The sequence below is a fragment of the Silene latifolia genome, chromosome 11 (genome assembly GCF_048544455.1).
Source record: "Silene latifolia isolate original U9 population chromosome 11, ASM4854445v1, whole genome shotgun sequence".
In the NCBI taxonomy this organism is placed as follows: Eukaryota; Viridiplantae; Streptophyta; class Magnoliopsida; order Caryophyllales; family Caryophyllaceae; genus Silene; species Silene latifolia.
In genome coordinates, this window is record NC_133536.1 from 208,461,598 (window position 1) to 208,477,503 (window position 15,906).

A 15,906-nucleotide genomic window follows, 5' to 3' on the forward strand; every position below is an offset into this window, starting at 1 on the left:
AGATACAAAGAATCGTTTTGAGGTGAATGGATAGTTAATACAAAGGAGTGGTTTTATAAGTGTTTTTTCCCAAAGAATCTATTAGAATTAGGAAATTTCGATTTTTTTAATAATATAATAATAAACATAGTATTTCCTTACACTCAAATAAGGAAGACCATTCTTCTTATTTCCATAGTTGAAACTTCTTTCGTCCTACGAAGATTGATCACATTAACCGCTTTTTATATCTCATAAGCTATATATGTTACCCGGACTCAGTTAAAAGTACTATGTATCTACTATCTAGCATGAGAAATTGAGAATCTCATATTTTGGTTCAACTTTAGCTTTCAAGTGCATATTTGAGTGTAAAATGTCCAATATGGATATGAAATGGAATTTTATATGAAGAGTTACACTAACATAGGTGATAAATAGGGGTGAGCAAAACCGTGTACCCGATATGGTTTCGAAAACCGTATCGGGTATACGGTTTTAAAAATCGCAAAAATTACTATACGGATCCGATACGGTTTAATCGTATATACGGTTTTCGGGTACCCGGAAAAACCGTATATACGGATACGATTTGGTGACAAATGCCGAATTAAACATTGTAACTATTCAAGAGCTAATAATTACCTCTAACATGACCACCTCTTAAAAAGGGCTGATTTTTGTTTATTGAGATAAGTTATTAAAAAAAGTTGTAAAAAACATTAAAACAGTGGAGTTGAAAGAGGAATTTTGCATTTTTTTTAACTTTTTTATACAAAAACTTCAAAACGTGTCAGAAACCGTATATACGGTTTCGTTTTTGCCCGACCCGGATACAGTACGGTTTTTATAAAACCGTATCGTATATACGGATTTTCGTATCGTATATACGGAAATCCGTATAACTAAAACCGTATACCGTATCGTATCCATATTATAAAGCCGTATCGTATATTTTTGCTCACCTGATAAATACCTTTTTTTATTCTTTAAGAATGATATTTTTATTAAAGGTAAACAACCAATTTAGAAGGATATTTTAGAGGTAACTTTCTGCAATCAGCAAGGATCCTCTGTCCCGCTTTTATGTCCCATTGTGTGTGCCACTCCACTCACCTTTTAACACATCACTTGTTGCAAAATAAAATATTGCAATAATTATATTAATTTGTTGATGTGTTAAAAGGTGATTGGAGTGACACACAGATTGAGACACCAAATGGGACAGAGGATCCCCACTCTTGTGCAATTACCCTCATTCCTTTATTTGATCACCATCTAACCATTTGCAAACAATAATTAAAAAGAATCATCAAACAATCACATTTGTCAGCACAAATTTCAGCATCTTTGTACCGGGCTCCCTAATTAATGAATTTTTGGTAGTTGCGACTTTGAAAAGAAAAAAAAAAAACAGAAAATTGTGTGACGGGCCATGCCGCACACATATGTTAGTTTTGGCTAGGCAATGAAAATGTTGCATTTCATTTTGAATTATGGACAGTTAATCGATATAAAAGTTCAAGCACGGTTCCACCAATTCATCGTCTCTCCATGGTACTCCATATATCTAACTAGAGCAAGTAGAAAAAAAAATTTGTACATGCGTAAAAAAACGTATGCTAACAAGGACGGACGACAAAATTTCATCTAGCCCGTAGATCAAAGATCTCAGAAAAGACTGAACCCGACTTGACCTCCATATGAGAATTTGTAATAGCAGTATTACTAGCCACAGTCGACCCTTGAGTATTAACACCAACTGCTCTGCTTTCGCAAATATATTCCCCAAATGAAATTGTGGAAGCACCATTTTCACCGCCACCAGTAGCATTACTACTAATAGTAAGTTCCACCATTGGACTACCATCACTAGTGTTCTCAGCGGTTTGTTGAAGTGTTAGCATGAATTCTAAACCCCATACTACGTCCCTCATCGAGGGACGTTCATCGCGATTGACTCTTACACACAACTCTTTTATCTCTCCAAATTTACTTAGACACTCAGGTGTGATTTGACCCGTTAGAGTAGGATCGACTAAAGTGTGGAGGATTCCTTTTGTATAGCAAGCGCGAACTTTAGGAAGGTTAAGGCAACCGCTGGTTGGGCACATAGGACTTCAAATAACATGACCCCAAATGAATAAATGTCTGACTTCTCAGTTAATTGTCCACGTTTATAATAGTCTGGATCCAAATACCCAAAGCTACCTTTAACAGTAGTACTAACATGTCCCACTCCTGTGTCACTTGCAGGACCCACTTTAGAGAGCCCAAAGTCCGACACCTTGGCGGTCCATTTGTCATCGAGCAAGATATTGGTGGACTTGACATCACGGTGGATAATCAGTTGCTTTGTGCCTGCATGAAGATATTCTAGCCCACGAGCAGATCCGAGGCAAATAGTCAAACGTTGCTTCCACGATAATACTTGATTGTTGTTTGTTCCCTTAGTGTCCCTGTAATTCAAGTGGTCACGAAGGGTGCCACGAGGCATGTACTCGTATATTAATATCGTCTCTCCCTTTTCATCGCAGTAACCGATTAGGGATACCAAATGTTTGTGACGCAGTTTTGAAAGCATCTCAATTTCAGTCAAGAACTCTTGCTCCCCCTGTTTTGATGTCGGGTTGAGTCCTTTGATAGCCACAAGAGTGGCTCCACCATCTATGCAACCTTTGTACACTTTGCCAAACCCACCCCGGTCAATGATTAAGTTCTGATCGAAGTCGCGAGTGGCAACCCTTATCTGGTTCAACGAGAAATGTCGACAAAGATCAGTTGGTAAGGACGGTCTAGAGGAGTTGGCCGGTGTAAATAGCTTATTATATTGTATTTTGCGTCGAAACAGAGCGAGTAGAATAACAGAAACTAGTAGTAAACCACCAATGACACTTCCTATAATATTGATCGTCTTACGGATTGAACTTTTATCCCTTGGAATTTGAGTTAGTGAAGTTGTGTCGTCGGTACCGTTGTAAGGTGGATTAGGAACTGCAAGATTTCTAGTTGTATCGCTCAACTTCAAGATCTCCAACCCACTTAGAGATATATCTACAACACTAAACAAACAGAATAAATGCAACAAATAAGTAACATGATATTCGTGAATGAATCATTTAGTATAATTGTGTAACTACAGAAGAAGGTAAATTAAAAGAGGAGGTAGAAGTATGAGGAGTGATTTAAATATACTTACTGGCGAGGTAGAGGATGGAGGGCCAAAAAGAGAGCAACCTTTGAAGCATTATTATTAATTGCAGGAGGCGGCAGACTTATAACATAATCCTTGTACATTGGAATTTCAGATCCTCCAGCCTGGTGCCAAATATCAAGACCCGGATCCACCAGGATGCCATCAATATACACTTCCATCACCCTCTGTTCTTTCCCTGTGACATCAGCACTCCACTCACAGAAATGAAGCCTCACCACATAGTCAAACCCCGGGTCCACCTCAAACTTCCACGTTATGTTCCGACCTAGATTTATATCAGGCGGGTTGTCTCCCATGCTCCTCCTCGTCTCGTATACTATCTTAGGCGCCACGTAGGCTGGCATCTTCTTCGTGTACTGAATCGTTATGTTGTTCTGTCCTGGAGTTGGCTGATACTTTATGCCACGTTCCCCCACTACGTAGTCTTCGTCCGCCTCCCATTTACGCCTCATTCCCCCTGGATTATCGTCATTCCTATCCACGTTCTCTCCTCCCACGTTTAGCCTGTAAGCTGTCTGGAACGCAGTCGAATTTTGATCCAAGTAGTACTCGCTTACAGGATATGTGACATATAAGTAATTCAGGTTGGACTCGTTTATATACAAACCCTCCGGAATCGTTTCTATTTCTATACCGTTGATGTATCCGAAGGATGATCTTGTATTATTATTTATTATACCGCCTGGAGAGAAGGTTAATTTCAGATTATTTTCACCATTTTCGAGGATGAGATGGAATTCATATTGTGGCGTAGTTTTTTGGAGCAAGTTGAGAAAAGGGTTGAAGTTGTGTAGAAGAGTATAGTTATTAGCAACGAGAGATGTCAAAAATAGGTGGGGAAGAGTGTTGTTGGAGGTAACATTAGGGAAGAAGTAGAGGCGTATGAATATAGGACCTGGAGTGATAGAAAAGGTGTAGGTGATATCAGACCAGAATACCCGTCCTACTTTGTATGGCAGGTCATCAGCATTATCCTCTGAGACGTTACTTGAGATGGTGTTAAGGTACGATGGAGCAAAAGCAGGGTTTTCGTCGCTTTGCCATACACGACCGTCCAAGGGGGACTCAGATCGGGTGGACTTGGGAAGCCCACAATTGATGAGGAGTGGAGTGTCTAAGGCATCACTCTTGATACAACTTAATACAATTATAGTACTCCATAGGATCCTGATTCTATACTGATTCCAAATCATGACTTCCAAGTTTATTACTGTTCCGGGTGTAATTCCAGAGCAGATATTTGTTACCACCCGTGCTTGCAGAATGACGTCTTTGGTTGGCTTCTCCTTTCGGTCTCCTGAAACAGTGAACAAACTGAGGGCTCGGCTTTGGACCGAGCGAATTCACTCCGACGCTCAAGTCAGTAACTTGGAGAGGTAAGTTGTTGTTACTTGGCGAAGTATATATTGTAGAGAGATAAGGAAGATATTACCAGATGAATAGTGATTCTTAGGTTCAATTGTGGATCCCCTCCTCAATGAGAGTTGAGGAGTATTTATAGACTTTCACCTTTTGTCACGTAGTGGCCAAGTGGCCAAGTGGCTAGCAGGTGGAAAGACTTATCTACCCTCGGCCGAGGGACCCTTGGCAGGCCGGCGGGCCCTGTTGACTCACCGCCGAGGGGTCTTGGATATGAGTTCGCGGATGTGTGCCCCGGCTGGCTAGTTGTCCTAGCCGAGGCACAAGAGATAGGCCGACAGGCTGCGTCGGTTAGGCTGTCTAAGTTGTTGACTTGCTGTGGATATCTTTGACCTTGCTCAATGCGTTGACTTGGTCAGAGGGTGCAGAATATGCCCCATCAATTTGCCCCCAGCGTAGTCTATGCCGTGGTATGGGCTCCGATGTATGTTGAGCGTATATTCTGCGCAAGTAAAAATTCTTCTTCCTCGGCCTCTTCTACCTCGGCTTGGTTCTGCTTAGGCCGTACTATATCCCCCCTCCACATGGATGTGTAAAGGGCATCCGATGTGGAAAAGAGAGTGACGCTGGCCGAGACCAGGGTTGAGAGTGCCGGTTGTTTTTGATTGCCGCCGGCCGGTGCTACCTATCTTGGTTGATCATGTGGCCGGCGGAGAACAGATACTTAGGAATTTGTTGAGGAAAATGAATAGGCAGAGAGATATGAAGGGGCGTGTTGAAGACGCTTGGTCACTGTTGCATTGATTGACGTTCAACTATTGCAACGATTGACATTCCGTGGTTGCATGTCCGACACGTGTCCGTTCGCTGATTGGCTGACGTTTCATGGGCTGTGCCCTGATTGGTCCTTCTTCATGGGCTTTCTCCTATAAATAGGGCAGTTAGTCCCTGAAATTGGCCACCAATTTCATTTTCTCTAAAATTTTCTTCTTTCTAGCCCTTTTTGACGAAACTTCTCTCTATCTTTCAGAATCGTTACTCCGGCGTAGCACTTTTCTTCAAGGTAAACAAACAAATTTTCCAACTTTTTAACTTTTAAGTTTTGTTGTAAACACGTCTTCTACTGATGCCGGTCCTAGTAACCGTGCGCCGGGGGGTTCCCCGTCGCGTCTTGATGAGGATGAGGCACTGGCCGCCGTTTCGCTAAGGTCCGGGGGTCCTAGGTCTCCTTCTCCCGAAGTCGACCCGGAAGCTTTGGAGGGCTGGGAGGATGATGACGAGGCCGATGAAGACTTTGATGATGATGGTGAGGAAAGGGTTCCTTCTGGTGATGTGAGGCCGCATATCCTGGATCACGGCGAGGCCTGCATGACTGGTCTTGACCGTGCCTGGTCCAGTAAATTCGCCAGTTGTTCTGGTGAAACTCTTTTTGAGGGTCATTTCTCCTTCGGTGAGGGGTACAAAATTGTTATCCCTGAGGAGGGTCAGGCGGTCTGTTGTCCTCCCCCGGGTCACATCGGCGTATATATCAGGCACCTGGAGTATGGGCTCCGGTTTCCTTTGAATGAATACGTCACGGCCATCATCAAGGCTATGAACGTCGCTGTGGCTCAACTGCATCCGTTGGCCATTAGGACGATAGTTGGCTTCGTGTGGCTCTGTCTCTTCAAAAGGGGAGGCCCCTACAGTTAACTTATTCCGCCGGCTTCATCATCTTCGGCCATCGACCCCCGGTAAAGTGGGGTGGTACAGCGTGCAGGTGGGGTCGGGCTACGCTTTCGTTGACAAGCTTTCCTCCTGCAAGGACTGGAAAGAGCGGTGGGTGTACGTTAAGGTGCCTGGTGACTATTCGCTGCCCCGGTCCTTCCAGCACCAAGTCAACTTGCGGTGTGAGAGTAAGGGGGAGCGTGAAAAATGGGTCACCCGGAGTAAGCTCAAGATGGATGCCAGTAGGGTTCCTCTTAATGCGGATGAAGAGCGGGCGATGCAGCTGTTTGATGCTGAGAAGGGATGGGTGCCCCCGACTCAGATTATTCTTCAAGATGAGCTGCTTTGCCGCGTCGGCCTCATACCGGTCCTCAACTGGGGTGAGTAGGGTCGGTGTGAGGCCCATCTTTGCCTTTTATTCTTCTGTTTTTAGAGCTTTGTTTTACTTCTTTCATGTAACTCTTGTCTGGTTTCTTGCAGACCGGTTTGGCCAGGATCTGTCTGAGAGGACCTTGAAGAGGTTAGGGCTTGATAAGGACGGGAAGGTCGTTCAGCGGCATCCTCAGGCCGACGCGCGCGATCGTAGGCTGGCTCCCAACGAACTCATGGACAAGCAGCTGAAGGCACTGGATCCGGCGGTGGCTCAGGCACGGGTTCTTGGTGGCGTGCCGAAAAGAAAATCAAAGGCAGCGTCCAGGTCGGCGACGGCGTCGATTCCTACTCCCTCTTCAACCCCAACGGTCCAGAAGGAGCATGTGGAGGTCATCGATGTCTCCGAGGAGGTGGTGACCGTTGCGAAGGGCCCTCCTCCAAAGAAGAGAAGAGAGCCACTGCCGGCTTCTACCGTTGCCGGGGAAAAGAACGGTTCACCCGGTCCCTCATCTAAGAAGCCTTGACGGTACGGACCTAACCCGTGGTTCGACTTAGCCGGTTCATTATGCATTCCGATGATGAGACTCTCGATGTGTCAATGAATGTTGACATGGATGCGTTGTGTGAATTTTTTGTAGATCCGCCGTCGGCAGCCGCCATTCTCACCGAGCGGCGATTAGAGAAGCGACTGAGAAGGCGGGTGACAGAAATGTCACAGTTGATTCCTCACTCCAGAAGGTTCCCCCCGCCGAGCTTGTGGCAGAGGGGACGAGAATATACAAGAGGTTGGCGAAGTGGACTCAACTAGCCGGCTCCCACATTATGGAGCAGGAAAAAGTCATGGCCCAGGCTGCGCCACTGATCGAACGGCTTAAGCTTGATCTTTCCGCTGCAAAGGGGGAAGCCGGGAAGGCTAAGCTCGACCTCCTTGCTGCTCGAAAGCGTGCGGAGGAAGCTGAGAAACTGCTATTGGCCGAGAGGGCCAAAGTTGAGGCTGCTGATGCCACCTCTGCCAAGTTGCTGGAGGAGCGGGACAGGTATAAGGGCGGCTACGACGCCGTTGTTGCCAAGAGGGAAGAATGGAGGGAAATGTATTTGGCTCAGTCGGAGGCACACAGGGACACTAGGGCTGTCCTTGCCCAAAGGGAGAAAGATATTGAGATGCTTCAAACTGAGATCATCCCTACCATGTGCGCTCAATTCCGGGATCAGGCCAAGGAAGCGACCAGGGAGGCAATCAAGAGGCTCATTCCTGAAGGCTCCTTCCCGTGGGAGAAATTTGAACAGCTTCTGGATGAGATGGCCGATGCTGCGGAAAAAGCGACTGCGTAAAAGGCGGAGGCGGTGAAGGTGGCTCAGATAGCCGAGGCCAAGGCGGCCTACGATGCAAAGGTGAAGGAGGCCAAAGAGGAGGCCTAAAGGCTAAAGGCACGTGGAAATGACGAGCTTTCCTCTGGGCCGGCCACCGAAGATGATGCTGCTGCTGCCGATGATGGGCAGCAACAAGCGTAGGGAGACGGGCGGTCGTCACCAGACTCACCCGGCGTCTCGGATAGCTTTAGCTGTTCGGGGGCCAACTACTGAGCCTTTCCTCCCTGCCATCTTTTGGCGCTTCAAATGTCATGTCTGTAACCTTTTGCTTTTCTTTTCCTTGTTTTTGTAAAACTTTGGTAGGTTGTGTTTTGGCTTATCCCTATGGGGACGGTCGTTGTCTGTATCCTTCTCATTTGTAAACTTATAATTTTTAATAAGAGTTTGCCTATTTTGCCTCTGGCTTGGCCGAGGTCTTCTCTTGTCTTCTTGCGTCATTAATTGAGCGCTCCTCATCTTTACCTTCGGCTTGGCCGAGGTAGCTAGAATGCGTATCTCAACTGCGTTTAACGTCTTTCTCTTGAACATGTTAGCGTGTTGGTCGCTTCCTCTTTCACCCTCGGTCTAGCCGAGGCGTCGGAATTGCGCTTCCCAACCGCCGTTGTGGACATGTTAGCGTATCGACCGTTGTATCCTCTGCCAGGCCTTCGGTTGGCCGAGGCGACTAGAGGTTACGGCGCGATAGCGTTCGTTAGCGTGTCGACCGTTGTGTCCCCTGCCAGGCCTTCGGCGAACCGAGGCGACTAGGGGTTACAGCGCGACAGCGTATGTTAGCGTATCGATCGTTGTGTCCCCTGCCAGGCCTTCGGTTGGCCGAGGCGACTAGGGGTTACGACGCGACAGCGTTCGTTAGCGTATCGATCGTTGTGTCCCCTGCCAGGCCTTCGGCGGACCGAGGCGACTAGGGGTTACGACGCGACAGCGTTCGTTAGCGTATCGACCGTTGTATCCTCTGCCAGGCCTTCGGTTGGCCGAGGCGACTAGAATTCTGCGCGACAAGCGTTCGTTAGCGTGTCGACCGTTGTGTCCCCCTGCCAGGCCTTCGGCGGACCGAGGCGACTAGGGGTTACGGCGCGACAGCGTATGTTAGCGTATCGATCGTTGTGTCCCCTGCCAGGCCTTCGGTTGGCCGAGGCGACTAGGGGTTACGACGCGACAGCGTATGTACCTCTTGGGGTGACTTCCGTGGCGCCTACTTATTGATGGTGACTATGGGGGGAAATGAACATTGATGGAAAACTTGGATGGTTCTTCATTAGATATAAAAATGCGTCGGGGTGCCCACAGTTGTCTTGGGCACCTCCGGCGCTATACAAAGTATTTCCGAGATTGTCGGTGTTCCAATGGCTCATCAAAGGCACACCCTCCATGTCTGTCGGCCGGTATGTACCCGGCCTCATTTCTTCAACCACTTTGTAGGGACCTTCCCGATTAGCGCGATTTGCCATGAATGTTCCCTTTGTTGGTGGCGGTGACTTTCTTAGGACTAGGTCTCCTACTTTTAAGTCCCTTTTGTGGACTCTTCGATTTGTAGGCTCTTTTCATTCGGTTTTGGTATATCTTTGCCAAGTTGAGGCGTCTTGTGTCTCGGCTTTCTTCGACCAGCTCTAGGGAGGTTCTTAAACCTTCCTCATTTTCAACCGGGTTAAAGGTGGCCGTTACGTATGTTGGCACCGTTGCTTCAATTGGCGGGGCGCCGGACCCATAGACTAGGTGGAATAGAGTGTACCCGTTGCTTCTTTCTCCGTGGTTCGCAGTACCACAGACGCCGGTAGTTCATCGGCCCATCTTCCCTTTAGGTCTTCAACTGTCTTCTTCAAACCGTTGAGGATTGTTTTATTGGCGCCTCCGCTTTGTCCATTGCTCCGAGGGGTGACAGACGGAGGAGTATGCAAATTTGATACCAAGTTCCTCGGCCCACTCATTATTGTGTCACTCCAAAACTCTCGCCGTGGTCGAATACCATGACACAGGGTAACCCAAAACGAGTTATGACATTTTCCCAGATTACCTTTCTTACGGCCGCCGTCGTCTTCGCAGTATCTTGCTACGACTTCAACCCATTTGGTGAAGTAGTCAACGGCGACAATCAAGAACTTTCTTCCCACGGATGCCGTTGGAAATGGCCCTAGTAGATCCATCCCCCATTGTGCAAAAGGAAGGGGACTAAGTACCTGCCGCAGGTCTCGGGATGGCGCATGTATCACCGGAGCATGCATTTGTGGTTGTTGCACTTTTTGGTTTTGGCTCGGAATCCGCAAGCATGGTGGGCGAAGTAGCCGGCTCGAAGAGCTTTGTGTGCTAGTGTTCTTGCCCCCATGTGATGGCCGCAGATGCCTTCGTGAATTTGTCGATATTAGCTCGCGTCTACCGGACCGACGCATTTCAAGAGTGGCCTTGTCACGGACCTCCTGTATAATTCCCCTTCAAACACCAAGTATCTTGCTGCGATCCTCTTTATCTTCTGTGAGAGACTGCGGTCCTCCGGTAACTCATTCATCAGTTTGTACCTCATTATCGGAGTCATCCACGTCATCTCGGCCTCTATGTCGCCCACCATGCCGACGGTCTCAGTAATGCTTTTGGCATTCCTGATGTCCACCAAAGCACGGTTCGTCGATATTCTTGATGGTTGAAGCAAGCTTTGAGAGAGCGTCGGCTCGGTTGTTCTCAGACCTGGGAATGCATTGTATCTGGAAGGATTTCAACTTTGAAGTGTCGGCTTTTACCCTTTCCAGGTATCTTACCATCACGTCGTCCCGAGTCTCGTACTCTCCTCTGATTTGATTAGCCACTAAGAGTGAATCTGTTTTCAAAATGATGTGCTCTGCCCCGGCAGCCCTAGCTAGCTCGACTCCGGTTATCACCGCCTCGTATTCGGATTCGTTGTTTGAGGCCGAGAAGGTAAATTTCAAGGCGTACTCAAACTCGTCCCCGTTTGGGCTGATGATAAGTATGCCGGCTCCTGAGTTATTCGTCGTGGAGGACCCGTCGGTGTACACCTCCCATACTCCGGGGTTTTGCTCTTCTTGGTATGTGCACTCGGCCAGAAATGCGCGTCTGTCCCTTTATCGAGGGCCTCGGCTTGTCCGAATGCCGGCCGGATAACTCTCGCCCATTTGATGAGCCTGCCGGATTGCTCAAATTTTTTAAATGCTTTCTCCAATGGCTGGTCGGTTAAGACCGTCACGGGATGTGCGTCGAAGTAGGGTTTCAGTTTCCTTGCCGCGACGACGACAACAAAGGCTGCTTTTTCAATCAGCGGGTAATTTCTCTCGGCGGGCAACAACCTATGGCTGACAAAGTAGATTGGTGTCTTCTTTGTTTGTCCTCTTCTCGACGATTACGACATCGACCATGGCCGAGGTAAGCGCAATGTACGGATATAGCGTCTCCCCAAAGATTGGTCGGGACGGGGTTGGGAGAGTCGAAGATGAGCTTTCAGTTGCTTGAAAGCTGTGCTCTGTTCCTCCCCCCAGCTGAAGTCCTTACTCCCCTTCAACACTTTGAAGAATGGGGTGCTCTTGTCGGCTGACCAAGAGATGAAACGGGCTAGAGCCGCCATCCTCCCGGTCAGCATCATAACCTCTTTTCGATTCCTCGGCTCCGGCAGGTCCAGGATTGCTTGGACTTTGTCCGGATTGGCATCAATTCCCCCGGGCGCCGACAAGTACGCCGAGGAACTTACCTGCCCGGACACCGAAGTTGCATTTCATTGGGTTGAGCTTCATCTTGTATTTCCTTAGTGAACAAAATGTCTCGTGTAAATCGGCCAAGTGCTCGCTGTCGGACTTGCTTTTTACAATAGCATCGTCGACGTAAGCCTCAATGTTTCGCCCTTTTTGATTTTGGAACACTTTGTCCACTAGTCTTGTGTAAGTTGCGCCGGCGTTCTTCAAACCAAACGGCATCATTTTATACATGTATGTATAGCAGCGATGATGAATGCGCATTTGGGCATGTCTTCCTCGGCCATGAATACCTGATGATACCCTGAGAAGGCGTCCAGCAGGCTTAGCATAGTATAGCCTGCCGTCGCGTCGATTATACTATCTATCCGAGGCAAGGGATAGCAATCTTTGGGACACGCTTTATTAAGATTGGTAAAATCTACACACATCCTCCATGCCCCCGACGACTTTTTTACCATTACAACATTAGCTAACCACTCAGGATAAGTACAGGGCATGATAAAGCCCGCCGCCAGTAATTTAGCTACTTCGGCTTTGATGGCCTCATCCTTCTCGGCTGAGGAGTTCCTCATCCTTTGCTTTGACAGGGCGAGCGGTGGGGAGTACGTTCAACTTGTGAACAATTACCTCCCGGCTCACGCCTGGCATCTCGGCCGCTGAGTAGGCGAAGACGTCTTTGTTCTTCCTCAGCAGGTCTAGGAGAGCAACCCTGAATTTTGGCTCCAGGTTGACACCGATAGTCACGGTGCGCCCTGGGTCAATTTCCACCTCTTCGGTCTCGGCTCCCTCGACCATGCCGACAGTTGAATCCATGAAGTCGCCCTCCTGTTGCAAGGATGGGCTCTTCCCCTTTTCTGACTTCTTTGCCACTTTGAGGGATTGCATGTTGCATCCTCCGCGGATATCGGACGTTGACCACCTCGTCCTCCTCGTCCTTGGAGACGAGCTTATGCGCTTCCCCCCGGTCCGAGACATACATCAGTGTCAGGGCCCGGATGGACATCACTGCGTCGGCCTCGCTCAGAGTGACTCGGCCTATGAGAACGTTGTAGGAGGACGAGCCGTCAATGACCACGAACTCAGCTAGGACATTCTTAGCCGCATTCCCTTCGCCGAACATCACCGGGCGATCGATTGACCCCAGGGGGGCCGGTAACTTAGGAAAAGCCGTACAGTGGATTGGTGTAGGGGCTCAAATCCTCGACTTTCAGACCGAGGTTGAGAAAGCACTCCCTGAACATGATGTTCGTGTAGGCGCCTGTGTCAATCAGGCACCTCTTGACCAGGTGGTTGGATATGTCCAAGTGGACTACGAGTGGGTCATTTGTGAGGGGCGATTACTCCTCGTAGTCCTTCTTCCCAATAGTTATATCGGGGATGTTGGAAGCGGTGGCCGCTGTTTTGGGCACAAAGTTGATGGCCTGATACGGCTCGTTCAGTGCCGTTTGTGCCCATGAGCGGACCGCCGTTCTCGTTGCCCCCGATGACAACATTGATTACTCCTATCCGTTCGAAGACGGATTTTTTATCCGAGCCGCCGGCATCAGTCTTTTGGTCTTTGGCGACATATTTGCCGAGGCTCCCCTTCCGGATCAGCTCTTCGATGGCATTCTTCAGATGCCGACAATCGTCAGTTAAGTGGCCGGTGTGGCCATGGTACTCACAGTACTGGCTCGTGTCACCGTCACTCCTCGGCCTGGGAGGCCTTTCCCACTTCTGACCCTCGTTCTTGCTCAGGGCGAAGACCTCGGCGGCAGATACGACCAAGGGGGTGTGGCCATTGAACCGTTTCTGGTAGTTCGGTCCTGAACTCCCCCCGGCGCCCGCCGAGTCCTGTTTCTTGGCGGATCTGTCAGACCGTGACCTATTATTGTCACGACGTCTTTCATCCGGGTTGTCCTCCCGGCGGCTCTTAATCTCTGAGTGCTCGGCCTCGCTGGGGCCCACCCAGGTTTTGTGGTAGTCCTCCACCTTTATGGCTTGATCGGCCATCTTCCTGGCGGAGTCTAAGTTCAGGCCACCGCGCTTGATGAGCTCGTTTTTTAGGTCTCATCTCGGGAGGCCTTTCATCAGTGCGAAGGCCGCCAGTTCGCTGTTCAGCTCACGAATCTGCTGAACCTTGGCGTCGAACCTCTTCACATAACTCCGGAGAGACTCGCCTCCCTCCTGTCTGATTGTCAGGAGGTCCGATGTCTCAACGGCCTTCCTCTTATTGCAAGAATACTGGGCTAAAAGTATGCCCTTTAGGTCGGCGTAACAGTATACCGACCCATCGGGTAGCCCTTTGTACCAACTTTGTGCCATCTCATGCAGAGTCGTAGGGAAAACTCGGCACCAGACCTCATCGGGTTGCTCCCACACCGACATGTGAGACTCGTAAGCCTCAACGTGGTCGGTTGGGTCGCCTTCTCCTTTGTATGCTATGGGTGGCAACTTTAGCTTAGTCGGCACCAGGACCTCTAGGACGTATGTGCTGAGGGGCTGTCTGACCACGTATCGAACGACGCGCGGCGATCGACTCCTCGCACCCCTAGTCCGGCTCCTCTCCCCGTGGCGGGAAGGGCTTCTTCTCCGACTCTGGTGAGTCGGGCTTCTTCCCCGACTCTGGTGAGTCGGACTTCTTCTCCGACTCTGGTAAGTCGGACTTCTTCTACTCCTCTGAGGAATGCCTCGTCGGTGCTGCGGCGACGCCGTCCTCCCGCAAGTGCGTGAAGGACTCAGGTCTGCCACTAGCGCTCTGGGCTCCCCCGGCGTCTCGACAGGGCCAGCTTCTTCCAGTGCTCCGTTCAAGTCTCTTGGAGTCACATTCGGCCCCTGGTCTCTGGGCCGGGTTCCGCCGCTCTTGTCGGTGTGACGAGTGTGAGCGGCGTACTACTAATTAGGTCCAGGAGTTGCTTGACTTTCTTTGCATCAACCACGTGTCCCATGATGGTGACCTGGTTGGCGGGCAGCGGCATATCTGGCATTATTGGCATCCCGTACTCCGGTTGAATTACCCGGCCGGTGGAGGGCTGCGCAACTCCAGAATTGTGGACGGTATCCTCATGGTAGAATTCGGTTTCGTCAGTCACGAATACCTCTTGTTGCTTTGACATCTTCTTAGCTTTTTGGGTGGGTTTTTGTTTTTTGTTTGGGAATGAATGTGACTAGCTTCTAGTATCTTTCCCCACAGACGGCGCCAATTGTTCCGGGTGTAATTCCAGAGCAGATATTTGTTACCACCCGTACTTGTAGAATGACGTCTTTGGTTGGCTTCTCCTTTCGGTCTCCTGAAACAGTGAACAAACTGAGGGCTCGGCTTTGGACCGAGCGAACTCACTCCGACACTCAAGTCAGTAACTTGGAGAGGTAAGTTGTTGTTACTTGGCGAAGTATATATTGTAGAGAGATAAGGAAGATATTACCAGATGAATAGTGATTCTTAGGTTCAATTGTGGATCCCCTCCTCAATGAGAGTTGAGGAGTATTTATAGACTTTCACCTTTTGTCACGTAGTGGCCAAGTGGCTAGCAGGTGGAAAGACTTATCTACCCTCGGCCGAGGGACCCTTGGCAGGCCGGCGGGCCCTGTTGACTCACCGCCGAGGGGTCTTGGATATGAGTTCGCGGATGTGTGCCCCGGCTGGCTAGTTGTCCTAGCCGAGGCACAAGAGACAGGCCGACAGGCTGCGTCGGTTAGGCTGTCTAAGTTGTTGACTTGCTGTGGATATCTTTGACTTTGCTCAATGCGTTGACTTGGTCAAATGGTGCAGAATATGCCCCATCAATTACGAGTATTACTTTTAGTTTTGTGTTATCTCGATTATCAAGTGATTGTAGTTGTATAAAGTGTAATTGTGGGATGTTAATGGTTTTAATGTACATCCCCGGCTCGATTATGTGGATCTATGAATCTAAGTTGAAATGTCAAGATGTTGCATCAAACACAATTACTTTTGGCGCATTAGTAGAAATTAAAACATTCTAGGTCGTCGTATAGAGTTACACAATTTAATAACAAGGCGTCGTGTAATACAAGTTGGTCTGGAATGCTACTGATGGATATATCATATACTCCCTCTGTCCCGATCAATTGTTATCTTTTGGTTTTGGCACAAAGATCAAGGAAAGAGGAAAATGCCAATAATTAAATGACAAGTGGAATAAATTGAATGAAAATGATCAAATTACTCATCAAGTTCATTCTTAAAATAGAAAGGATAACAAATAA

General features: G+C 48.6%; 2 protein-coding genes across 2 annotated transcripts in view; both read right to left on the reverse strand.

Annotated features, from left to right (window-relative positions):
* The window catches only part of LOC141612504 (uncharacterized), a 167,684-nt gene that overhangs the window by 65,018 nt on the left and 86,760 nt on the right, over positions 1–15,906 (reverse strand). The gene's annotated exons all lie outside the window — the stretch shown is intronic.
* On the reverse strand, positions 1,576–15,614 carry LOC141615419 (putative receptor-like protein kinase At5g39000). The gene is made up of 3 exons (XM_074433785.1): positions 15,468–15,614; positions 3,179–4,406; positions 1,576–3,041 (listed from the first exon to the last, which is right to left on the reverse strand). Exons 2-3 carry the CDS (start codon positions 4,387–4,389, stop codon positions 2,018–2,020), a joined length of 2,235 nt encoding a protein of 744 aa, XP_074289886.1. The 5' UTR covers positions 4,390–4,406; positions 15,468–15,614; the 3' UTR covers positions 1,576–2,017.

Coding starts and splice junctions, on each gene's coding strand:
- LOC141615419 (XM_074433785.1), bottom strand. CDS start 4,389: ATGATTTGGAATCAGTATAGAATCAGGATCCTATGGAGTACTATAATT. Junction 3,042..3,178: donor CTCCATCCTCTACCTCGCCA/GTAAGTATATTT, acceptor CTGTTTGTTTAG/TGTTGTAGATATATCTCTAA.